Raw genomic sequence first — 20,407 nt, forward strand, 5'->3', positions numbered from 1 at the left:
GCGCCAATACTGGTTGGATTTATGAATGTGGATATTGTTGTAGTGCTGATGAAAACAAGGCAGTTGAACTCTGATGACAGCGCTACTCAGATTGTGTGACAGCAGCCAATACTCACATACACAATCACTGATCCTAAAGTCTGCAACACACATGCTCTTATTCTACAATGCAACTTCCAACAGAGCATGATGTAATGTTAGGGTGGCTGTAATCACTTCCTTCATGTCCACGTGTCCACAACAGACTTAGGATGGAGGAGCATGATGTAATGTTAGGGTGGCTGTAATCACCTCCTTCATGTCCACGTATCCACAACAGACTTAGGATGGAGGAGCATGATGTAATGTTAGGGTGGCTGTAATCACTTCCTTCATGTCCACATATCCACAACAGACTTAGGATGGAGGAGCATGATGTAATGTTAGGGTGGCTGTAATCACTTCCTTCATGTCCACATATCCACAACAGACTTAGGATGGAGGAGCATGATGTAATGTTAGGGTGGCTGTAATCACTTCCTTCATGTCCACATATCCACAACAGACTTAGGATGGAGGAGCATGGTGAAATGTTAGGGTGGCTGTAATCACTTCCTTCATGTCCACATATCCACAACAGACTTAGGATGGAGGAGCATGATGTAATGTTAGGGTGGCTGTAATCACTTCCTTCATGTCCACGTATCCACAACAGACCTTGCAGCCCAGGAAGGGAGCTGACTAATCACTTGAGGCTGATTAACAAGCTGGTCCTGACAGCCAAGAGGCTGTGATTGTAACAAATAATAGCTTGACTCTTATAGCTACCATGGAGACTGACAACAAAGGCAGGCCCTCTTCAAACATGACACTAAGTGGACTGGAGGGTCCGTTGTATTATTAGTGAGGTTGTGGTGACAATCTCTGGCTGCTTCTGGCTGGCTTCACCGAGGTTAACGTCATCCTCTCTTGGCTTCTCTCAGAAAGGTGAAATGACTTCCTCCACCTTCCCGCAGTCTTCTCCCCTCGGGGCAAACCTGGAGCTGGGACTGCTGGGATTGTCAGGCGGGACGGAGATGGAGCTTCAGAAGATGCTCATTGATGAGAGGACCAAGTGTGAACTGCATCGGCGCAACTACGAAACACTCAAGGCTGAACACAGCAGGTACTATTATAGTGGTATACAGGTACTATTATAGTGGTATACAGGTACTATTATAGTGGTATACAGGTACTATTATAGTAGTGTCAGGTAAAGGAGAGCTATTGTTTGCCAGACATTTTAATAACAAATGCCCCTGCATGTGGTAAAGTAGTTCAGGTGTAAACACCAGGTAGAGTACAAAAGCAGTGAAGTTGTGTAAATGGTAAATAAAAAGAGAATACAACAAATCCGTTTCAACTTATATTCAATTGAATAGACCGCAAAGACAAGATATTTCATGTTCACTCTGAGAAACTTTGTTCTTTCTGCAAATAATCATGAACTTAGAATGTAATGGCAGCAACACATTGCAAAAAAGGCATTTTTACCAGTGTGTTACATGGCCTTTCCTTTGAACAACACTCAGTTTTGGTTTGGGAAGTGAGGAGACACATTTTTGAAGTGGAATTCTTTCCCATTCTTGCTTGATGTACAGCTTAAGTTGTTCAACAGTCTCCCTTCTCATATTTTAGCCTGTACACATTTTCAATGTCTGGACTACAGGCAGGCCAGTCTAGTACCCACACTCTTTTACTATGAAGCCACGCTGTTGTAACACCTGGCTTGGCATCGTCTTGCTGAAATAAGCAGGGGCGTCCATGATAACAACATATGTTGCTCCAAAAGCTGTATGTACCTTTCAGCATTAATGGTGCCTTCACAGATGTGTAAGTTACCCATGTCTTGACCACTAATACACCCCCATACCATCACACATGCTGCCTCTTACACTTTCACCCTAGAACATGTCTTGACCACTAATACACCCCCATACCATCACACATGCTGCCTCTTACACTTTCACCCTAGAACATGTCTTGACCACTAATACACCCCCATACCATCACACATGCTGCCTCTTACACTTTCACCCTAGAACATGTCTTGACCACTAATACACCCCCATACCATCACACATGCTGCCTCTTACACTTTCACCCTAGAACATGTCTTGACCACTAATACACCCCCATACCATCACACATGCTGCCTTCTACACTTTCACCCTAGAACATGTCTTGACCACTAATACACCCCCATACCATCACACATGCTGCCTTCTACACTTTCACCCTAGAACATGTCTTGACCACTAATACACCCCCATACCATCACACATGCTGCCTTCTACACTTTCACCCTAGAACATGTCTTGACCACTAATACACCCCCATACCATCACACATGCTGCCTCTTACACTTTCACCCTAGAACATGTCTTGACCACTAATACACCCCCATACCATCACACATGCTGCCTTCTACACTTTCACCCTAGAACATGTCTTGACCACTAATACACCCCCATACCATCACACATGCTGCCTTCTACACTTTCACCCTAGAACATGTCTTGACCACTAATACACCCCCATACCATCACACATGCTGCCTTCTACACTTTCACCCTAGAACATGTCTTGACCACTAATACACCCCCATACCATCACACATGCTGCCTCTTACACTTTCACCCTAGAACATGTCTTGACCACTAATACACCCCCATACCATCACACATGCTGCCTCTTACACTTTCACCCTAGAACATGTCTTGACCACTAATACACCCCCATACCATCACACATGCTGCCTTCTACACTTTCACCCTAGAACATGTCTTGACCACTAATACACCCCCATACCATCACACATGCTGCCTTCTACACTTTCACCCTAGAACATGTCTTGACCACTAATACACCCCCATACCATCACACATGCTGCCTTCTACACTTTCACCCTAGAACATGTCTTGACCACTAATACACCCCCATACCATCACACATGCTGCCTCTTACACTTTCACCCTAGAACATGTCTTGACCACTAATACACCCCCATACCATCACACATGCTGCCTTCTACACTTTCACCCTAGAACATGTCTTGACCACTAATACACCCCCATACCATCACACATGCTGCCTTCTACACTTTCACCCTAGAACATGTCTTGACCACTAATACACCCCCATACCATCACACATGCTGCCTCTTACACTTTCACCCTAGAACATGTCTTGACCACTAATACACCCCCATACCATCACACATGCTGCCTCTTACACTTTCACCCTAGAACATGTCTTGACCACTAATACACCCCCATACCATCACACATGCTGCCTCTTACACTTTCACCCTAGAACATGTCTTGACCACTAATACACCCCCATACCATCACACATGCTGCCTTCTACACTTTCACCCTAGAACATGTCTTGACCACTAATACACCCCCATACCATCACACATGCTGCCTTCTACACTTTCACCCTAGAACATGTCTTGACCACTAATACACCCCCATACCATCACACATGCTGCCTTCTACACTTTCACCCTAGAACATGTCTTGACCACTAATACACCCCCATACCATCACACATGCTGCCTCTTACACTTTCACCCTAGAACATGTCTTGACCACTAATACACCCCCATACCATCACACATGCTGCCTTCTACACTTTCACCCTAGAACATGTCTTGACCACTAATACACCCCCATACCATCACACATGCTGCCTTCTACACTTTCACCCTAGAACATGTCTTGACCACTAATACACCCCCATACCATCACACATGCTGCCTCTTACACTTTCACCCTAGAACATGTCTTGACCACTAATACACCCCCATACCATCACACATGCTGCCTCTTACACTTTCACCCTAGAACATGTCTTGACCACTAATACACCCCCATACCATCACACATGCTGCCTTTTACACTTTGCACCTAGAACATGTCTTGACCACTAATACACCCCCATACCATCTGCCTTCTACACTTTCACCCTAGAACAGTCCCCATGCTTCTTTTCCTCTTTGGTCCCAGAGAACACAACAGCCACAGTTTCCAAAAACAATTTGAAATGTGGACTCGTCAGACCACAGAACACTTTTCCACTTTGCATCAGTCCATCTTAGATGAGCTCGGGCCCAGCGAAGCGTTTGTGGGTGTTGTTGATAAATGGCTTTGGCTTTGCATAGGAGAGTTTTAACTTGCACTTACAGATGTAGCGACCGACTAGTTACTGACAGTGGGTTTCTGAAGTGTTCCTGAGCCCATGTGGTGATATCCTTGACACACTGATGTGGCTTTCTGATGCACTACTGCCTGAGGGATCCAAGGTGTGTAATATCATGGCTTACCTGCAGTGATTTCTCCACATTCTCTCAACCTTTTGATGATATTACGGACTTCAATTCCTTGCAATAGCTGCTTGAGAAATGTTGTTCTTCAACAATTTGCTCAGGCATTTGTTGACAAAGTGGTGACCCTCGCCCCGTCCTTGTTTGTGAATGACTGAGCATTTCATGGAAGCTGCTTTTATACCCAATCATGGCACCCACCTGTTCCCAATTATCCTGTTCACCTGTGGGATGTTCCAAATAAGTCTTTGATGAGCATTCCTCAACTTTCTCACTCTTTTTTGCCACTTGTGCCAGCTTTTTTGAAACATGTTGCAGGCATCAAATTCCAAATGAGCTAATTGCAAAAAAGAACAAAGTTTCTCAGTGTGAACATGAAATATCTTGTCTTTGCAGTCTATTCAATTGAATATAAGTTGAAAAGGATTTGTTGTATTCTCTTTTTATTTAACATTTACACAACCTGACAATGGTTCCCCTTCTCTTTAAGAAGGGGAACCGGAGGTTGTGTTCCAACTATCGTGGGATCACACTCCTCAGCCTTCCCGGTAAGGTCTATTCAGGTGTACTGGAGAGGAGGCTACGCCGGATAGTGAAACCTCGGATTCAGGAGGAACAGTGTGGTTTTCGTCCTGGTGGTGGAACTGTGGACCAGCTCTATACTCTGGGCAGGGTCCTTGAGGGTGCATGGGAGTTTGCCCAACCAGTCTACATGTGCTTTGTGGACTTGGAGAAGGCATTCGACCGTGTCCCTCGGGAAGTCCTGTGGAGAGTGCTCAGAGAGTATGGGGTATTGGACTGTCTGATTGTGGAGGTCCGCTCCCTGTACGATCAGTGTCAGAGCTTGGTCCGCATTGCCGGCAGTAAGTCGGACACGTTTCCAGTGAGGGTTGGACTCCGCCAAGGCTGCCCTTTGTCACCCATTCTGTTCAGAACTTTTATAGACAGAATTTCTAGGCGCAGTCAAGGTGTTGAGGGGATCCGGTTTGGTGGCTGCAGGATTAGGTCTCTGCTTTCTGCAGATGATGTGGTCCTGATGGCTTCATCTGGCCAGGATCTTCAGCTCTCACTGGATCGGTTCGCAGCCGAGTGTGAAGCGACTGGAACGAGAATCAGCACCTCCAAGTCCGAGTCCATGGTTCTCGCCCGGAAAAGGGTGGAGTGCCATCTCCAGGTTGGGGAGGAGACCCTGCCCCAAGTGGAGGAGTTCAAGTACCTCGGAGTCTTGTTCACGTGTGAGGGAAGAGTGGATGGTGAGATCGACAGGCGGATCGGTGCGGCGTCTTCAGTAATGCGGACGCTGTATCGATCCGTTGTGGTGAAGAAGGAGCTGAGCCGGAAGGCAAAGCTCTCAATTTACCGGTCGATCTACGTTCCCATCCTCACCTATGGTCAGGAGCTTTGGGTTATGACCGAAAGGACAAGATCACGGGTACAAGCGGCCCAAATGAGTTTCCTCCGCCGGGTGGCGGGGCTCTCCCTTAGAGATAGGGTGAGAAGCTCTGCCATCCGGGGGGAGCTCAAAGTAAAGCCACATGGAGAGGAGCCAGATGAGGTGGTTCGGGCATTTGGTCAGGATGCCACCCGAACGCCTCCCTAGGGAGGTGTTTAGGGCACGTCCGACCGGTAGGAGGCCACGGGGAAGACCCAGAACACGTTTGGAAGACTGTGTCTCCCGGCTGGCCTGGGAACGCCTCAGGATCCCCCGGGAAGAGTTGGGCAAAGTGGCTGGGGAGAGGGCTATATTCGGACTATATGAAGCACTTAAAATCCTTTAATTTCCTCAAAAATGGACAGTGGGCCTTATAACCCAGTACGCCTAATGTACGGAGTAATTCTGGTTGTGCTTAGCGACCTCGAAACAATTTTATTTGGTACATGTGTGACCAGTAGATGGCAGTCACACATAAGAGATACGTGTGCACGGCTGGTTGACGCATGTTCTATAAATGACGCTAGCAAGTCCGAAACGTTGATGTTTCATTGAGAATGTAGAACATTACACACTGTGTTTAGAAATCTGTCAAAATGTTTTAGTACCACTTTCGGTAAGCTACGAAACCGCATCGCTTGATGGATTGTCGGAGCATTGCGGCTACCATAGTCAGACGTACTGTGCTTCAAAATTCGGTATTATTATGGTGTGTAAAAGGTCCCCAAAATGGCAGGAGAGATTATCAGGTGTTTTGTTTCGACCTATTATGCAAAACCAACTTTTCTTACTTATTGGGATCTGCAAAAATCCTGAAAATTTGCGTGCGTCTGCCATTGTAGTTCGTACCGTAGTCAATAAGCTTCTTTTTCTCTCTCTTCTTGGTGTGGGGCATTCATTCTTCATTGTTGCCAGTTGTAATATCAAGTAATGTACAGTTCTGGCTTAATCCCTCAGTAGACTCGCAATGGAAGCGCTGCAACAAAGATGGTCGGGAGAAGACAGTGTTGAAGTGGAGGCACGTAAAAAAGACCGCCCACTGAAGAGGTCTTGGTCAGAAAGCGTCTTGAAGATGGTGTGTAAACATCATCTATGCAACATTTGGACCACTAGGAAGTCTTTTACATGTAGAAAATAATCAGAATATGATTAATGTTTAATGCGCCGTCTGCCTTTTGTATGAAAATAGACCTGAATAGACCCGCTCATCGGCAGTGCGCCTAATAATCCGGTGCGCCCTATGGTCCAAAAGCAATGATACTTGTGAACCACAAAGTTTTTGTTATAGATCTCTTAGTCAATGCACATGGGATATGCCACCACCCCATGGAATGTTTACAATTCAAACATACAATGTGAATGTTGTACAAAAGTTAGTTTCTTCCAGCAATGAAATGTACAAAGTAAAACTAATATATGACGGACTCAAAACACACAACTCCTTTCATATCATTTTGACCATCATGGCTTACACTTTATGAAAATGTTGGGTGTTCAAAAAGTTTAAGCCATGATGGTCAAAGATATATGAAATAATGTTTATATCACATTAGTTTCACACTTGAATTGACTTTGGAACCATATTCACATTTTTTTTGGCTATTGGTGTAAACCAAATGATTGATATTTCAGAATAATTCCCAGCAATTGTGTGTGTACATATATAAGTTTACATTCTCATGACTTCTACCTGTGACTGTGTCCTTGAAAAAAACGGGTTACTTCTGGAAAGAAGTAACTTTTTTTTCTTTGAAGTTTTGACACGTACTGTCCAGAAATACATGTAAAAATGTTCTTTACTCAAAGAAGTAAGCCACAATAATGATGTATATAATAAAAGGTGCAGTATTGACATGAAGCAACAGACACTTCTGAATGTCCCCAACACGCCGCAGCAATACAAAAGGCTAAGGCTGAAAGGACGCGTCGACGTAGTCGACGTCATCGGTTACGTAAATACGTCGACGCCGTTTTTGTGCGTCGACACGTCGCATATTTACGTCACACTACCGTCATGGCGAAGCGCAAAGCAGACGATCAAAGAAGACGATGCGAGCGGTGCGAGCGAGGGGGGAAAAGCATGCCAAAAGTGGTCAAAAGTGTGGGAGTATTTCAATAAACGGCCTAATAATGTTGTTGTATGCACACTTGTGTCGAGCGGAAATGGCCTATCATAGCAGCACAACGGCTATGAACCAACATTTGAAAAGAAAACCATCAACTAGTCAATCGTCCGCGCGAGCATACGTTGTCATCATTACACAAAAACATGAATGTGTCATTTGTATCTGCTAGGGGTGTAACGGTACGTGTTTTGTATTGAACCGTTTCGGTACGGGGGTGTACCGAACGAGTTTCTAAGGTAAAGCTAAAGTGTTAACAAGCTGCTTTGCTCCGTCTGCCTCTGTCTCAGCACGCAGCATTGTCCCACCCACACAACCATCTGATTGGTACACACGCATCATTGTCCCACCCACACAACCATCTGATTGGTACACACGCATCATTGTCCCACCCACACAACCATCTGATTGGTACACACGCAGCATTGTCCCACCCACACAACCATCTGTTTGGTACACACGCAGCATTGTCCCACCCACACAACCATCTGTTTGGTACACACGCAGCATTGTCCCACCCATACAACCATCTGATTGGTACACACGCAGCATTGTCCCACCCATACAACCATCTGATTGGTACACACGCAGCATTGTCCCACCCACACAACCATCTGATTGGTACACACGCAGCATTGTCCCACCCACACAGCCATCTGATTGGTACACACGCAGCATTGTCCCACCCACACAACCATCTGATTGGTACACACGCAGCATTGTCCCACCCACACAACCATCTGATTGGTACACACAAAGCATTGTCAGCCAATCAGCAGTGCGTATTCAGAGCGCATGTAGTCAGCGCTTCAGCGTGGAGCAGATAGGTGTTTAGCAGGTGAGCATCAGGCAGCAGACTCTCCCCAAATGATAATAAACACCTCCCAGTCAACTACTAGTAACATCACTATGAGCCCGTTGACCTTCTAGAAACTTCAACTGCAGCTCAGCTCACTCGCAGTCCTGGCTTGAGGTGAAGGCTAATTACCTCTCAGTTCCAGCCACATCGACCCCTTCTGAGCGCCTATTTTCAGCTGCTGGGAATATTGTAAACAAGAAAAGAAGCAGAGCATGTAGACATGCTAACCTTTTTTCATTACAACTGTTAGTCACTCACTGGAATGAGTAGAATTGGTTATTGTGTACTGTGTTGGACTGGATGTTTATTTTGCACATTTTAAAAGCAATACTTAATGTTTACAGTGCTCCAGAATATTTAGATTGGCACTTTTTTGTATTGGATGTTTATCTTTATTTTTGCACATTTTAGCAAATAAGCAATACTTTCACTTTTGTTGAAATGTTTACACTGTTGTTACAGAATATTTCGTTTTGCACTTTTTTGTATTGGATGTTTATCTTTATTTTTGCACATTTTAGCAAATAAGCAATACTTTCACTTTTGTTGAAATGTTTACACTGTTGTTACAGAATATTTCGTTTTGCACTTTTTTGTATTGGATGTTTATCTTTATTTTTGCAAATTTTAAAGCAAAATAAGCAATACTTTTACTTTTGAAATGCTTATACTATTGCAGAATATTAAGATTTGCACTGGATGTTGACTTTTATATTTGCACATTAAAAAGCAAATAAGCTACTTTTAATTTTGTTAAATGTTAAAAGTTTTAAATGTTTACATTGTTACAGAATATTTAGTCATGTTGTTGTCAATGTTGACTGAGTGGCCATACTTCTTTTTTTTTGTAAATAAAAGCCATGCCTTTTAAAAAAACGGGCCTACATTTATTTTTTCATCTTCATTTTGAATTTTAAAAAAAATATCTATAGATTAATCGGAAAAAATAATCTATAGATTAACCGATTAATCGAAAAAAAATAATCTATAGATTAATCGATAGAAAAATAATCGTTAGCTGCAGCCTTACAAAAGGCTCATCAATGATCTAGCCTTCAATGACTTTCCAATTGGGCTTGACTTTGAGATGAATCTCCTACGAGCCAGTCTGTTGGTTCTTCGAGATCGGGCTGCGTTCAAAGAGCCATCAATCCCATCTGTAGTGACTCCAAACATCCTTGTCCAGCTTGCAGGAGGAGTTGATGCAGGTCCAGGGGGAAGTTGAGTACTTGCAGGCTCAGCAAGAGAAGCTCCAGCTGCAGCTGGTGGAGAGGACAGGAGAAGTTCTGGAGCAAAACAGGGAGCTGGAGGAGCTCCGACTGCAGGTCAAGTAAAGAATGATAGCAGAAATCATTTGTTCAGCAGTACTGACTGAGCGTGTCCACCAGGTGATGACTCCTCAGCGGCTGGAGTTGCTCAGAGCTCAGGTGCAGCAGGAGTTGGAGGATCCTGTCCGAGAACGCTTCTCCAAACTGGAAGAGGTCATTGGTTTTTTTCTTTGCTACAATGAATGTGAGGAACGTCATTTAACATCAGGGGTTCTTCACTTGTCCACTCAATTAGTCATCTGATTGAGATCATGTTCAATCCTTACATCTAACCAACCTTGTTCATCATGTGTTCATCACAAAGATTATTATTCAACACAATAACCTTAGGCTTAGGTCAGGCTGATTAGGAGAAAAGAAAATACAACTTCACCACTTTAGTCATACGTTTTGCGCTTAATCATCATTATGACTTAAGTTGTTTGATATTACATTACTGCCACATGTGGTGGGAAAGGGGAGTTGAGTTTGAGTTTATTTGGAACATGCATGCATACAACATGATACATCACACATGCATGCATGCATACAACATGATACATCACACGTGCATGCATACAACATGATACATCACACATGCATGCATACAACATGATACATCACACATGCATGCATACAACATGATACATCACACATGCATGCATACAACATGATACATCACACATGCATGCATACAACATGATACATCACACATGCATGCATACAACATGATACATCACACATGCATGCATACAACATGATACATCACACGTGCATGCATACAACATGATACATCACACATGCATGCATGCATGCATACAACATGATACATCACACATGCATGCATACAACATGATACATCACACATGCATGCATACAACATGATACATCACACATGCATGCATACAACATGATACATCACACATGCATGCATACAACATGATACATCACACATGCATGCATACAACATGATACATCACACATGCATGCATACAACATGATACATCACACATGCATGCATACAACATTATGCATCACACATGCATGCATACAACATGATGTATCACACATGCATGCATACAACATGATACATCACACATGCATGCATACAACATGATACATCACACATGCATGCATACAACATGATACATCACACATGCATGCATACAACATGATACATCACACATGCATGCATACAACATTATGCATCACACATGCATGCATACAACATGATGTATCACACATGCATGCATACAACATGATACATCACACATGCATGCATACAACATGATACATCACACATGCATGCATACAACATGATACATCACACATGCATGCCTACAACATGATACATCACACATGCATGCATACAACATGATACATCACACATGCATGCATACAACATGATACATCACACGTGCATGCATGCATACAACATGATACATCACACATGCATGCATACAATATGATACATCACACATGCATGCATACAACATGATATATCACACATGCATGCATACAACATGATACATCACACATGCATGCATACAACATGATACATCACACATGCATGCATACAACATGATACATCACACATGCATGTATACAACATGATACATCACACATGCATGCATACAACATGATACATCACACATGCATGCATACAACATGATACATCACACATGCATGCATACAACATGATACATCATACATGCATGTATACAACATGATACATCACATGCATGCATACAACATGATACATCACACATGCATGCATACAACATGATACATCACACATGCATGTATACAACATGATACATCACACATGCATGCATACAACATGATACATCACACATGCATGCATACAACATGATACATCACACATGCATGCATACAACATGATGCATCACACATGCATGCATACAACATGATACATCACACATGCATGCATACAACATGATACATCACACATGCATGCATACAACATGATACATCACACATGCATGCATACAACATGATACATCACACATGCATGTATACAACATGATACATCACACATGCATGCATACAACATGATACATCACACATGCATGCATACAACATGATACATCACACATGCATGCATACAACATGATACATCACACATGCATGCATACAACATGATACATCACACATGCATGCATACAACATGATACATCACACATGCATGCATACAACATGATACATCACACATGCATGCATACAACATGATACATCACACATGCATGCATACAACATGATACATCACACGTGCATGCATGCATACAACATGATACATCACACATGCATGCATACAACATGATACATCACACATGCATGCATACAACATGATACATCACACATGCATGCATACAACATGATACATCACACATGCATGTATACAACATGATACATCACACGTGCATGCATACAACATGATACATCACACATGCATGCATACAACATGATACATCACACATGCATGCATGCATACAACATGATACATCACACATGCATGCATACAACATGATACATCACACATGCATGCATACAACATGATACATCACACGTGCATGCATACAACATGATACATCACACATGCATGCATACAACATGATACATCACACATGCATGCATGCATACAACATGATACATCACACATGCATGCATACAACATGATACATCACACGTGCATGCATGCAACATTAAACTTGTGTTCACTTCCTGTTCTCAATGTATTCACAATATATTCCATAAGTAATCACAATACAAATAAATAAGTAAGTTATATTTCATATAGTGAGATGAGTAAGATTATCTAGAAAATGAATGGATGGATGAAATACATTTAGAATGTTTATTATCATGGTTCTTCTTCTTTGTACTTTGTAAACACTTCTTGAAGTGGATCATATTAGTGCATTGTTTATTAATCCATTCCATCATTTAATTCCACATACTGAAGGTCTTAAGTGTTGTACGTGCGTACATATGTTTTCAATTACATTTTTCTCTAAGGTTATATTTCTCCTCTTTAGTAGAGAAGAGTTGTTGTATATTCTTGGCTAGCAGGTTATAGTTTGCTTTGTACATAATTTTAGCTGTTTGCACATTCACTATGTCCTGGAATTTCACTATTTTTGATTAAATGAATAAAGTGTATGTTCTCTATATCCGACATGATGTATTATTATAACTGATCTTTTTGTACAAACCCCGTTTCCATATGAGTTGGGAAATTGTGTTAGATGTAAATATAAACAGAATACAATGATTTGCAAATCCTTTTCAAGCCATATTCAGTTGAATATGCTACAAAGACAACATATTTCATGTTCAAACTCATAAACTTTTTTTTTTTTTTTCAAATAATAATTAACTTAGAATTTCATGGCTGCAACACGTGCCAAAGTAGTTGGGAAAGGGCATGTTCACCACTGTGTTACATGGCCTTTCCTTTTAACAACACTCAGTAAAGGTTTGAGAACTGAGGAAACTAATTGTTGAAGCTTTAAAAGTGGAATTCTTTCCCATTCTTGTTTTATGTAGAGCTTCAGTGGTTCAACAGTCCGGGGTCTCCGCTGTCCTATTTTAGGCTTCATAATGCGCCACACATTTTCCATGGGAGACAGGTCTGGACTGCAGGCGGGCCAGGAAAGTACCCGCACTCTTTTACTATGAAGCCACGTTGATGTAACACGTGGCTTGGCATTGTCTTGCTGAAATAAGCAGGGGCGTCCATGAAAAAGACAGCGCTTAGATGGCAGCATTTGTTGTTCCAAAAGCTGTATGTACCTTTCAGTATTAATGGTGCCTTCACAGATGTGTAAGTTACCCATGTCTTGACCACTAATACACCCCCATACCATCACACATGCTGCCTTTTACACTTTGCACCTAGAACAGTCTGGATGGTTCACTTCCCCTTTGGTCCGGATGACACGATGTTGAATATTTCCAAAAACAATTTGAAATGTGGACTCGTCAGACCACAGAACACTTTTCCACTTTGCATGAGTCCATCTTAGATGATCTCGGGCCCAGAGAAGCTGGCGGCGTTTCTGGGTGTTGTTGATAAATGGCTTTCGCTTTGTATAGTAGAGCTTTAACTTGCACTTACAGATGTAGCGACCAACTGTATTTAGTGACAGTGGTTTTCTGAAGTGTTCCTGAGCCCATGTGGTGATATCCTTTAGAGATTGATGTCGGTTTTTGATACAGTGCCGTCTGAGGGATGGAAGGTCACGCTCATTCAATGTTGGTTTCCGGCCATGCTGCTTACGTGCAGTGATTTCTCCACATTCTCTGAACCTTTTGATGATATTATGGAGCGTAGATGTTGAAATCCCTACATTTCTTGCAATTGCACTTTGAGAGAGGTTGTTCTTAAACTGTTTGACTATTTGCTCACGCAGTTGTTGACAAAGTGGTGTACCTCGCCCCATCTTTTCTTGTGAAAGACTGAGCATTTTTTGGGAAGCTGTTTTTATAGCCAATCATGGCACCCACCTGTTCCCAATTAGCCTGCACACCTGTGGGATGTTCCAAATAAGTGTTTGATGAGCATTCCTCAACTTTATCAGTATTTATTGCCACCTTTCCCAACTTCTTTGTCACGTGTTGCTGCCATCAAATTCTAAAGTTAATGATTATTTGCAAAAAAAAAAATGTTTATGAGTTTGAACATGAAATATGTTGTCTTTGTAGCATATTCAACTGAATATGGCTTGAAAAGGATTTGCAAATCATTGTATTCCGTTTATATTTACATCTAACACAATTTCCCAACTCATATGGAAACGGGGTTTGTAACACCATTAATGAATGAAGTGTACTTTTGTCGTTATTTCCCCATATTTGTACACTTGGATATGTAACACTAGCGAGCAGTAGAGAATTGCTGCGGCACATACAGACACGGCTGAGGAAGAGATATTTGTCGACGCCCAATTGGAACACCTTATGGTTAAGAAACATTGATTTAAAGTGCAGATTAGAAAAATTACACTCAGAGGTTTTTGTAAATGTAACAAAAGCTATCCTAAATATCTTTTGCTTCCCCCTGATATTGTGGATAAAGAGATATTGATGTTTAAACTGCGTATCAGGCTGTTATTGTATTATTACCTTCACTTATTTGGTCACGTCTAAAATTGTCGTGTTTCAAGCACAAATCATGTGAAAGGAGCTCTGGTATATAATCCTTCAAATGTCCTTCCTGGAAGATGTGCCTCATTAATCAGCACCAGCAGTCAAATGTTGTCTACCTTTCTTCTGGCTGATTTGTGTTGGTGTGTAGGAGGCAGAGAAGTACCGCACAGAATTCAACAAGCTGCGCTATGGATACACGCTGCTTAACGCCCAGTTCCAGCACCAGAAGGAGGAAAGCACTCGTGTGCTGGAGGAGCAGAAGCTACGCTATGAGGCGGAGGTGAGCGGCCTGCTGTTCATCACATAACTACCCTCCTTTACGGACTATAGGGCGCACCAGTATATAAGCCGCACCCACTACATTTAAAAATAAATTGTATTTTTTCACATATTAGCTGCACCAGGCTAAAAGCCGCATATATATATATATATATATATATATATATATATATATATATATATATATATATATATATGCATATATATATATATATATGCATATATATGTATTTATATATGTATGTATATATATATGTATGTATATATATATGTATATTTATATGCGCGTTGCAAAGTGTTTGACTAAACTGAAACAATATAAAAAGAATGCCATTGCAAGTTAATAAAACTAACACTCGTAAACATGTTGGCATATTAGCTAATGTTAATGACGCTAGCGTCACTACATAATGATAGCAGGTACAAATATGCATGACAACACTCTTACAGACAGCACACTAGGAACAGTTTAGTAAGTAAGAATTGTTGTAGTTATATTGTAAAAGTTACAAATGTTGCTTGGAGTGATGAATGAAGAATCCATATGAGTAGACACGCTATTGACGGCTGGAAGACACTTCTACTTCCTGTTGAAAGCTCAGTCATAACAGAAGGGCCGTGCTTCACCTGCAGTGAGCTATATTTATGTGAATTCTATTTATATAGCTCTTTTCTGTAGTGACTTAAAGCACTTTACATAGTGAAACCCACGATCTAAGTTCCATTTAAAGCAGTGTGGGTGGCACTGGGAGCAGCTGGCTAAAGTATCTTGGCCAAGGACACAACCTGGAACCTTCTACCAACCGAGCGAGCAAACTCCTCCAAAAGATGGCGCCATAGCACAAACAATAACACACCTTTTCAGTGTGTTGACTTGTTTTCTGCTTTATGGCCGTCAGCAAAGAAAAATCCATAAATTAGCTGCATCGCTTTATAAGCTGCAGGGTTTATAGCGTAGAAAAAAGTAGTAGTCGCGGTAATAATAGCTTTTATTTTCTCTTCCTTGATAGATCTCGCATTTGGAGAAGGACAAGGAGAACCTGGTGGCTCAGTACCAGAATTTGGAGCCACTGCAGGAGAGGAAAGAAGTGGAGGTTCTGCTTCGAGAGAAAAGCCAGCTCACCCTGCGTGTGAAGGGCCTGCAGGCGGAGGTGGTGGAGGTGCAGGCCCTCCATCGCAACTCTGAGCAGCAGGCTGAGAATGTTCAACGTCTTCAAAAGCGACAGCTGTCAGAATGTCAGGCTGCTTTAAACTCTCTTGAGGTGAGACATCTTCACCCTGCCTCCCCTGCCACCTGGTAACCATGGTGATGCGTCACACAGGCGGAGCGGCAGTCCTTGCGTCTGCGACTGGAGCGCATGGAGAGCGAGCTGGGAGTGGCTAACGAGCAGCACAACCAGCTCACCCGCCAGTGTCACAAAGCTGAGAAACAAGTCACCTGCCTCACCAACCAGGTATTTGACTTCCCAAACACTTGTACTCTCCTCACAGCCTCACAACTCTTTCACATATCGTACTTTCAATCTCAGTCAAAGTATATGCTGAGCTATTTAGTTGTCTTAGCTTGTGTGTAATAGTGTTATACACCTCATTATTCATCTCATGTTCACACCGTGTCACACCCCTGCGTTACAAGTCTATAGGGAATTTTGTCACATCATTCACAATCCTTATGTAAGACAAGAACACTTTGTTATTAGAAGTGCTAACGGTGAGGAACTACTTTTAGTTGCGCTGTAATCACAGACAGCTAACTAGCTTATGCTTCAGAGAGGGAAAAAATAAACTTAGTCCGTTTTTTTTTTTTAGTTTTTTTTACATGCGTGAGTATTGCGATTAATTCTTCATGTAACATCCCATCAGTCTTTATCCCAGTGAAAGCAGACATTGTACAGTATGTGATTGTTTATTATGTTCTTGTTCAGCATTTAGCAATACTGCTACATGATGCTTAGTGTTTGACTAAAGATGCATATGTTTAGCACACAGCTTCTAAAACTTGTAGATCATCCTCCTTATATTCAGCCTCAAAAATAGAAGTTTCTGGATCGTTATTTGTCTCAAAGTAGTCTTTGTTGTCTCTCAAGTCTGCCATGATAAGTAGTCTCGTCGTTGTTGCATATATACTTACATCATGTATATATTACATGTTATTATGAATGTTACTACATGACATATATACTTACATCATGTATATATGACATGTTATTATGAATGTTACTACATGACATATATACTTACATCATGTATATATGACATGTTATTATGAATGTTACTACATGACATATATACTTACATCATGTATATATTACATGTTATTATGAATGTTACTACATGACATATATACTTACATCATGTATATATGACATGTTATTATGAATGTTACTACATGACATATATACTTACATCATGTATATATTACATGTTATTATGAATGTTACTACATGACATATATACTTACATCATGTATATATTACATGTTATTATGAATGTTACTACATGACATATATACTTACATCATGTATATATGACATGTTATTATGAATGTTACTACATGACATATATACTTACATCATGTATATATGACATGTTATTATGAATGTTACTACATGACATATATACTTACATCATGTATATATTACATGTTATTATGAATGTTACTACATGACATATATACTTACATCATGTATATATTATATGTTATTATGAATGTTACTACATGACATATATACTTACATCATGTATATATTACATGTTATTATGAATGTTACTACATGACATATATACTTACATCATGTATATATTACATGTTATTATGAATGTTACTACATGACATATATACTTACATCATGTATATATTACATGTTATTATGAATGTTACTACATGACATATATACTTACATCATGTATATATTACATGTTATTATGAATGTTACTACATGACATATATACTTACATCATGTATATATGACATGTTATTATGAATGTTACTACATGACATATATACTTTCATCATGTATATATTACATGTTATTATGAATGTTACTACATGACATATATACTTACATCATGTATATATTACATGTTATTATGAATGTTACTACATGACATATATACTTACATCCTGTATATATTACATGTTATTATGAATGTTACTACATGACATATATACTTACATCATGTATATATTACATGTTATTATGAATGTTACTACATGACATATATACTTACATCATGTACATATTACATGTTATTATGAATGTTACTACATGACATATATACTTACATCATGTATATATTACATGTTATTATGAATGTTACTACATGACATATATACTTACATCATGTATATATTACATGTTATTATGAATGTTACTACATGACATATATACTTACATCATGTATATATTACATGTTATTATGAATGTTACTACATGACATATATACTTACATCATGTATATATTACATGTTATTATGAAGGTTACTACATGATATTTATACTTACATCATATATAAAAAAAAAACCTTGATGGAGCTGACTATTGCTAGTGTTTATTTATGACTTAGAATGCATAAAAAAGGAAAAATGTGTTCCTGTTTTTTATTTGGATTTTGAAAGATAGGCAAAATTGCAAAAACGTGTAGTTTGCCTCTGGTGAGGGCGGTCTCTCAACAACACCTGGTGTCGAACTCAGATCGGCCCCAGTCCACAAAAACATTTCAACATCACACCCAAGACAATTGGGCATACATGCACGCACCTCCCCTCCCCCAACCACGCCTTCACCACTGCTTGTTTGCTCCAACTCCCCCTCCCTCTGTATATGTGCATTGCAAATGAGGTTTTTTCCCTTGGACTCAGTCTGGACCCCCTGCCGGCGGTCCAGCCTTTGACTGATATTTTTTTACTCTTCCCCCCTTTCCCAATATCACCTTTTTCCCACTTTTTTTTTAAAGAGCGCCGTAAAAATGGCTGCTCTGTTGGCAGTCTGGTCTTGTCTCCCTTTAACGTATGTCTGCTCTTAGTGGGACTGTGCCCAAAATGTACTTTTCAGTTCTTATGTGTCTTGTGCATGTTAAGAATTGACAATAATCTTGAGTTCCCCTTTAAAGGTAAGATACCTCATTAAAAGTACAGGCAAACCTTTCTAAATGACTAAGTACAAATGAAACAAAGGCCAAATGTGGTTTATTTTGACAGCAAAGTGTTAGTTGGCAGCTGGCTTGGTAAAAGTGTTAGAATATGTCAACACAAGATGTTGGCAGCTTGCTTGGTAAAAGTGTTAGAATATGTCAACACAAGATGTTGGCAGCTGGCTTGGTAAAAGTGTTAGAATATGTCAACACAAGATGTTGTCAGCTTGCTTGGTAAAAGTGTTAGAATATGTCAACACAAGATGTTGTCAGCTTGCTTGGTAAAAGTGTTAGAATATGTCAACACAAGATGTTGTCAGCTTGCTTGGTAAAAGTGTTAGAATATGTCAACACAAGATGTTGGCAGCTTGCTTGGTAAAAGTGTTAGAATATGTCAACACAAGATGTTGTCAGCTTGCTTGGTAAAAGTGTTAGAATATGTCAACACAAGATGTTGTCAGCTGGCTTGGTAAAAGTGTTAGAATATGTCAACACAAGATGTTGGCAGCTTGCTTGGTAAAAGTGTTAGAATCTGTCAACACAAGATGTTGTCAGCTTGCTTGGTAAAAGTGTTAGAATATGTCAACACAAGATGTTGTCAGCTTGCTTGGTAAAAGTGTTAGAATATGTCAACACAAGATGTTGTCAGCTTGCTTGGTAAAAGTGTTAGAATATGTCAACACAAGATGTTGGCAGCTGGCTTGGTAAAAGTGTTAGAATATGTCAACACAAGATGTTGGCAGCTGGCTTGGTAA

The 20,407-nt window shown here is 40.6% G+C and overlaps 1 protein-coding gene across 6 annotated transcripts in view; it reads left to right on the top strand.

Moving 5' to 3' along the window:
• The window catches only part of LOC133662541 (centrosomal protein of 83 kDa-like), a 47,908-nt gene that overhangs the window by 12,893 nt on the left and 14,608 nt on the right, over window positions 1–20,407 (top strand). For 5 of the 6 annotated variants that reach the window (XM_062066645.1, XM_062066646.1, XM_062066647.1 and 2 more), the window contains 6 exons: window positions 963–1,144; window positions 9,949–10,087; window positions 10,151–10,243; window positions 15,387–15,518; window positions 16,528–16,779; window positions 16,840–16,971. In XM_062066645.1, the coding sequence (XP_061922629.1) occupies window positions 963–1,144; window positions 9,949–10,087; window positions 10,151–10,243; window positions 15,387–15,518; window positions 16,528–16,779; window positions 16,840–16,971 (930 nt within the window). Of the gene's footprint in view, window positions 1–731; window positions 867–962; window positions 1,145–9,948; window positions 10,088–10,150; window positions 10,244–15,386; window positions 15,519–16,527; window positions 16,780–16,839; window positions 16,972–20,407 lie in introns of those variants that run through there. The other variant, XM_062066650.1, reaches the window with a different exon arrangement.

The sequence above is a fragment of the Entelurus aequoreus genome, linkage group LG12, assembly GCF_033978785.1.
Source record: "Entelurus aequoreus isolate RoL-2023_Sb linkage group LG12, RoL_Eaeq_v1.1, whole genome shotgun sequence".
Classification (NCBI taxonomy): Eukaryota; Metazoa; Chordata; class Actinopteri; order Syngnathiformes; family Syngnathidae; genus Entelurus; species Entelurus aequoreus.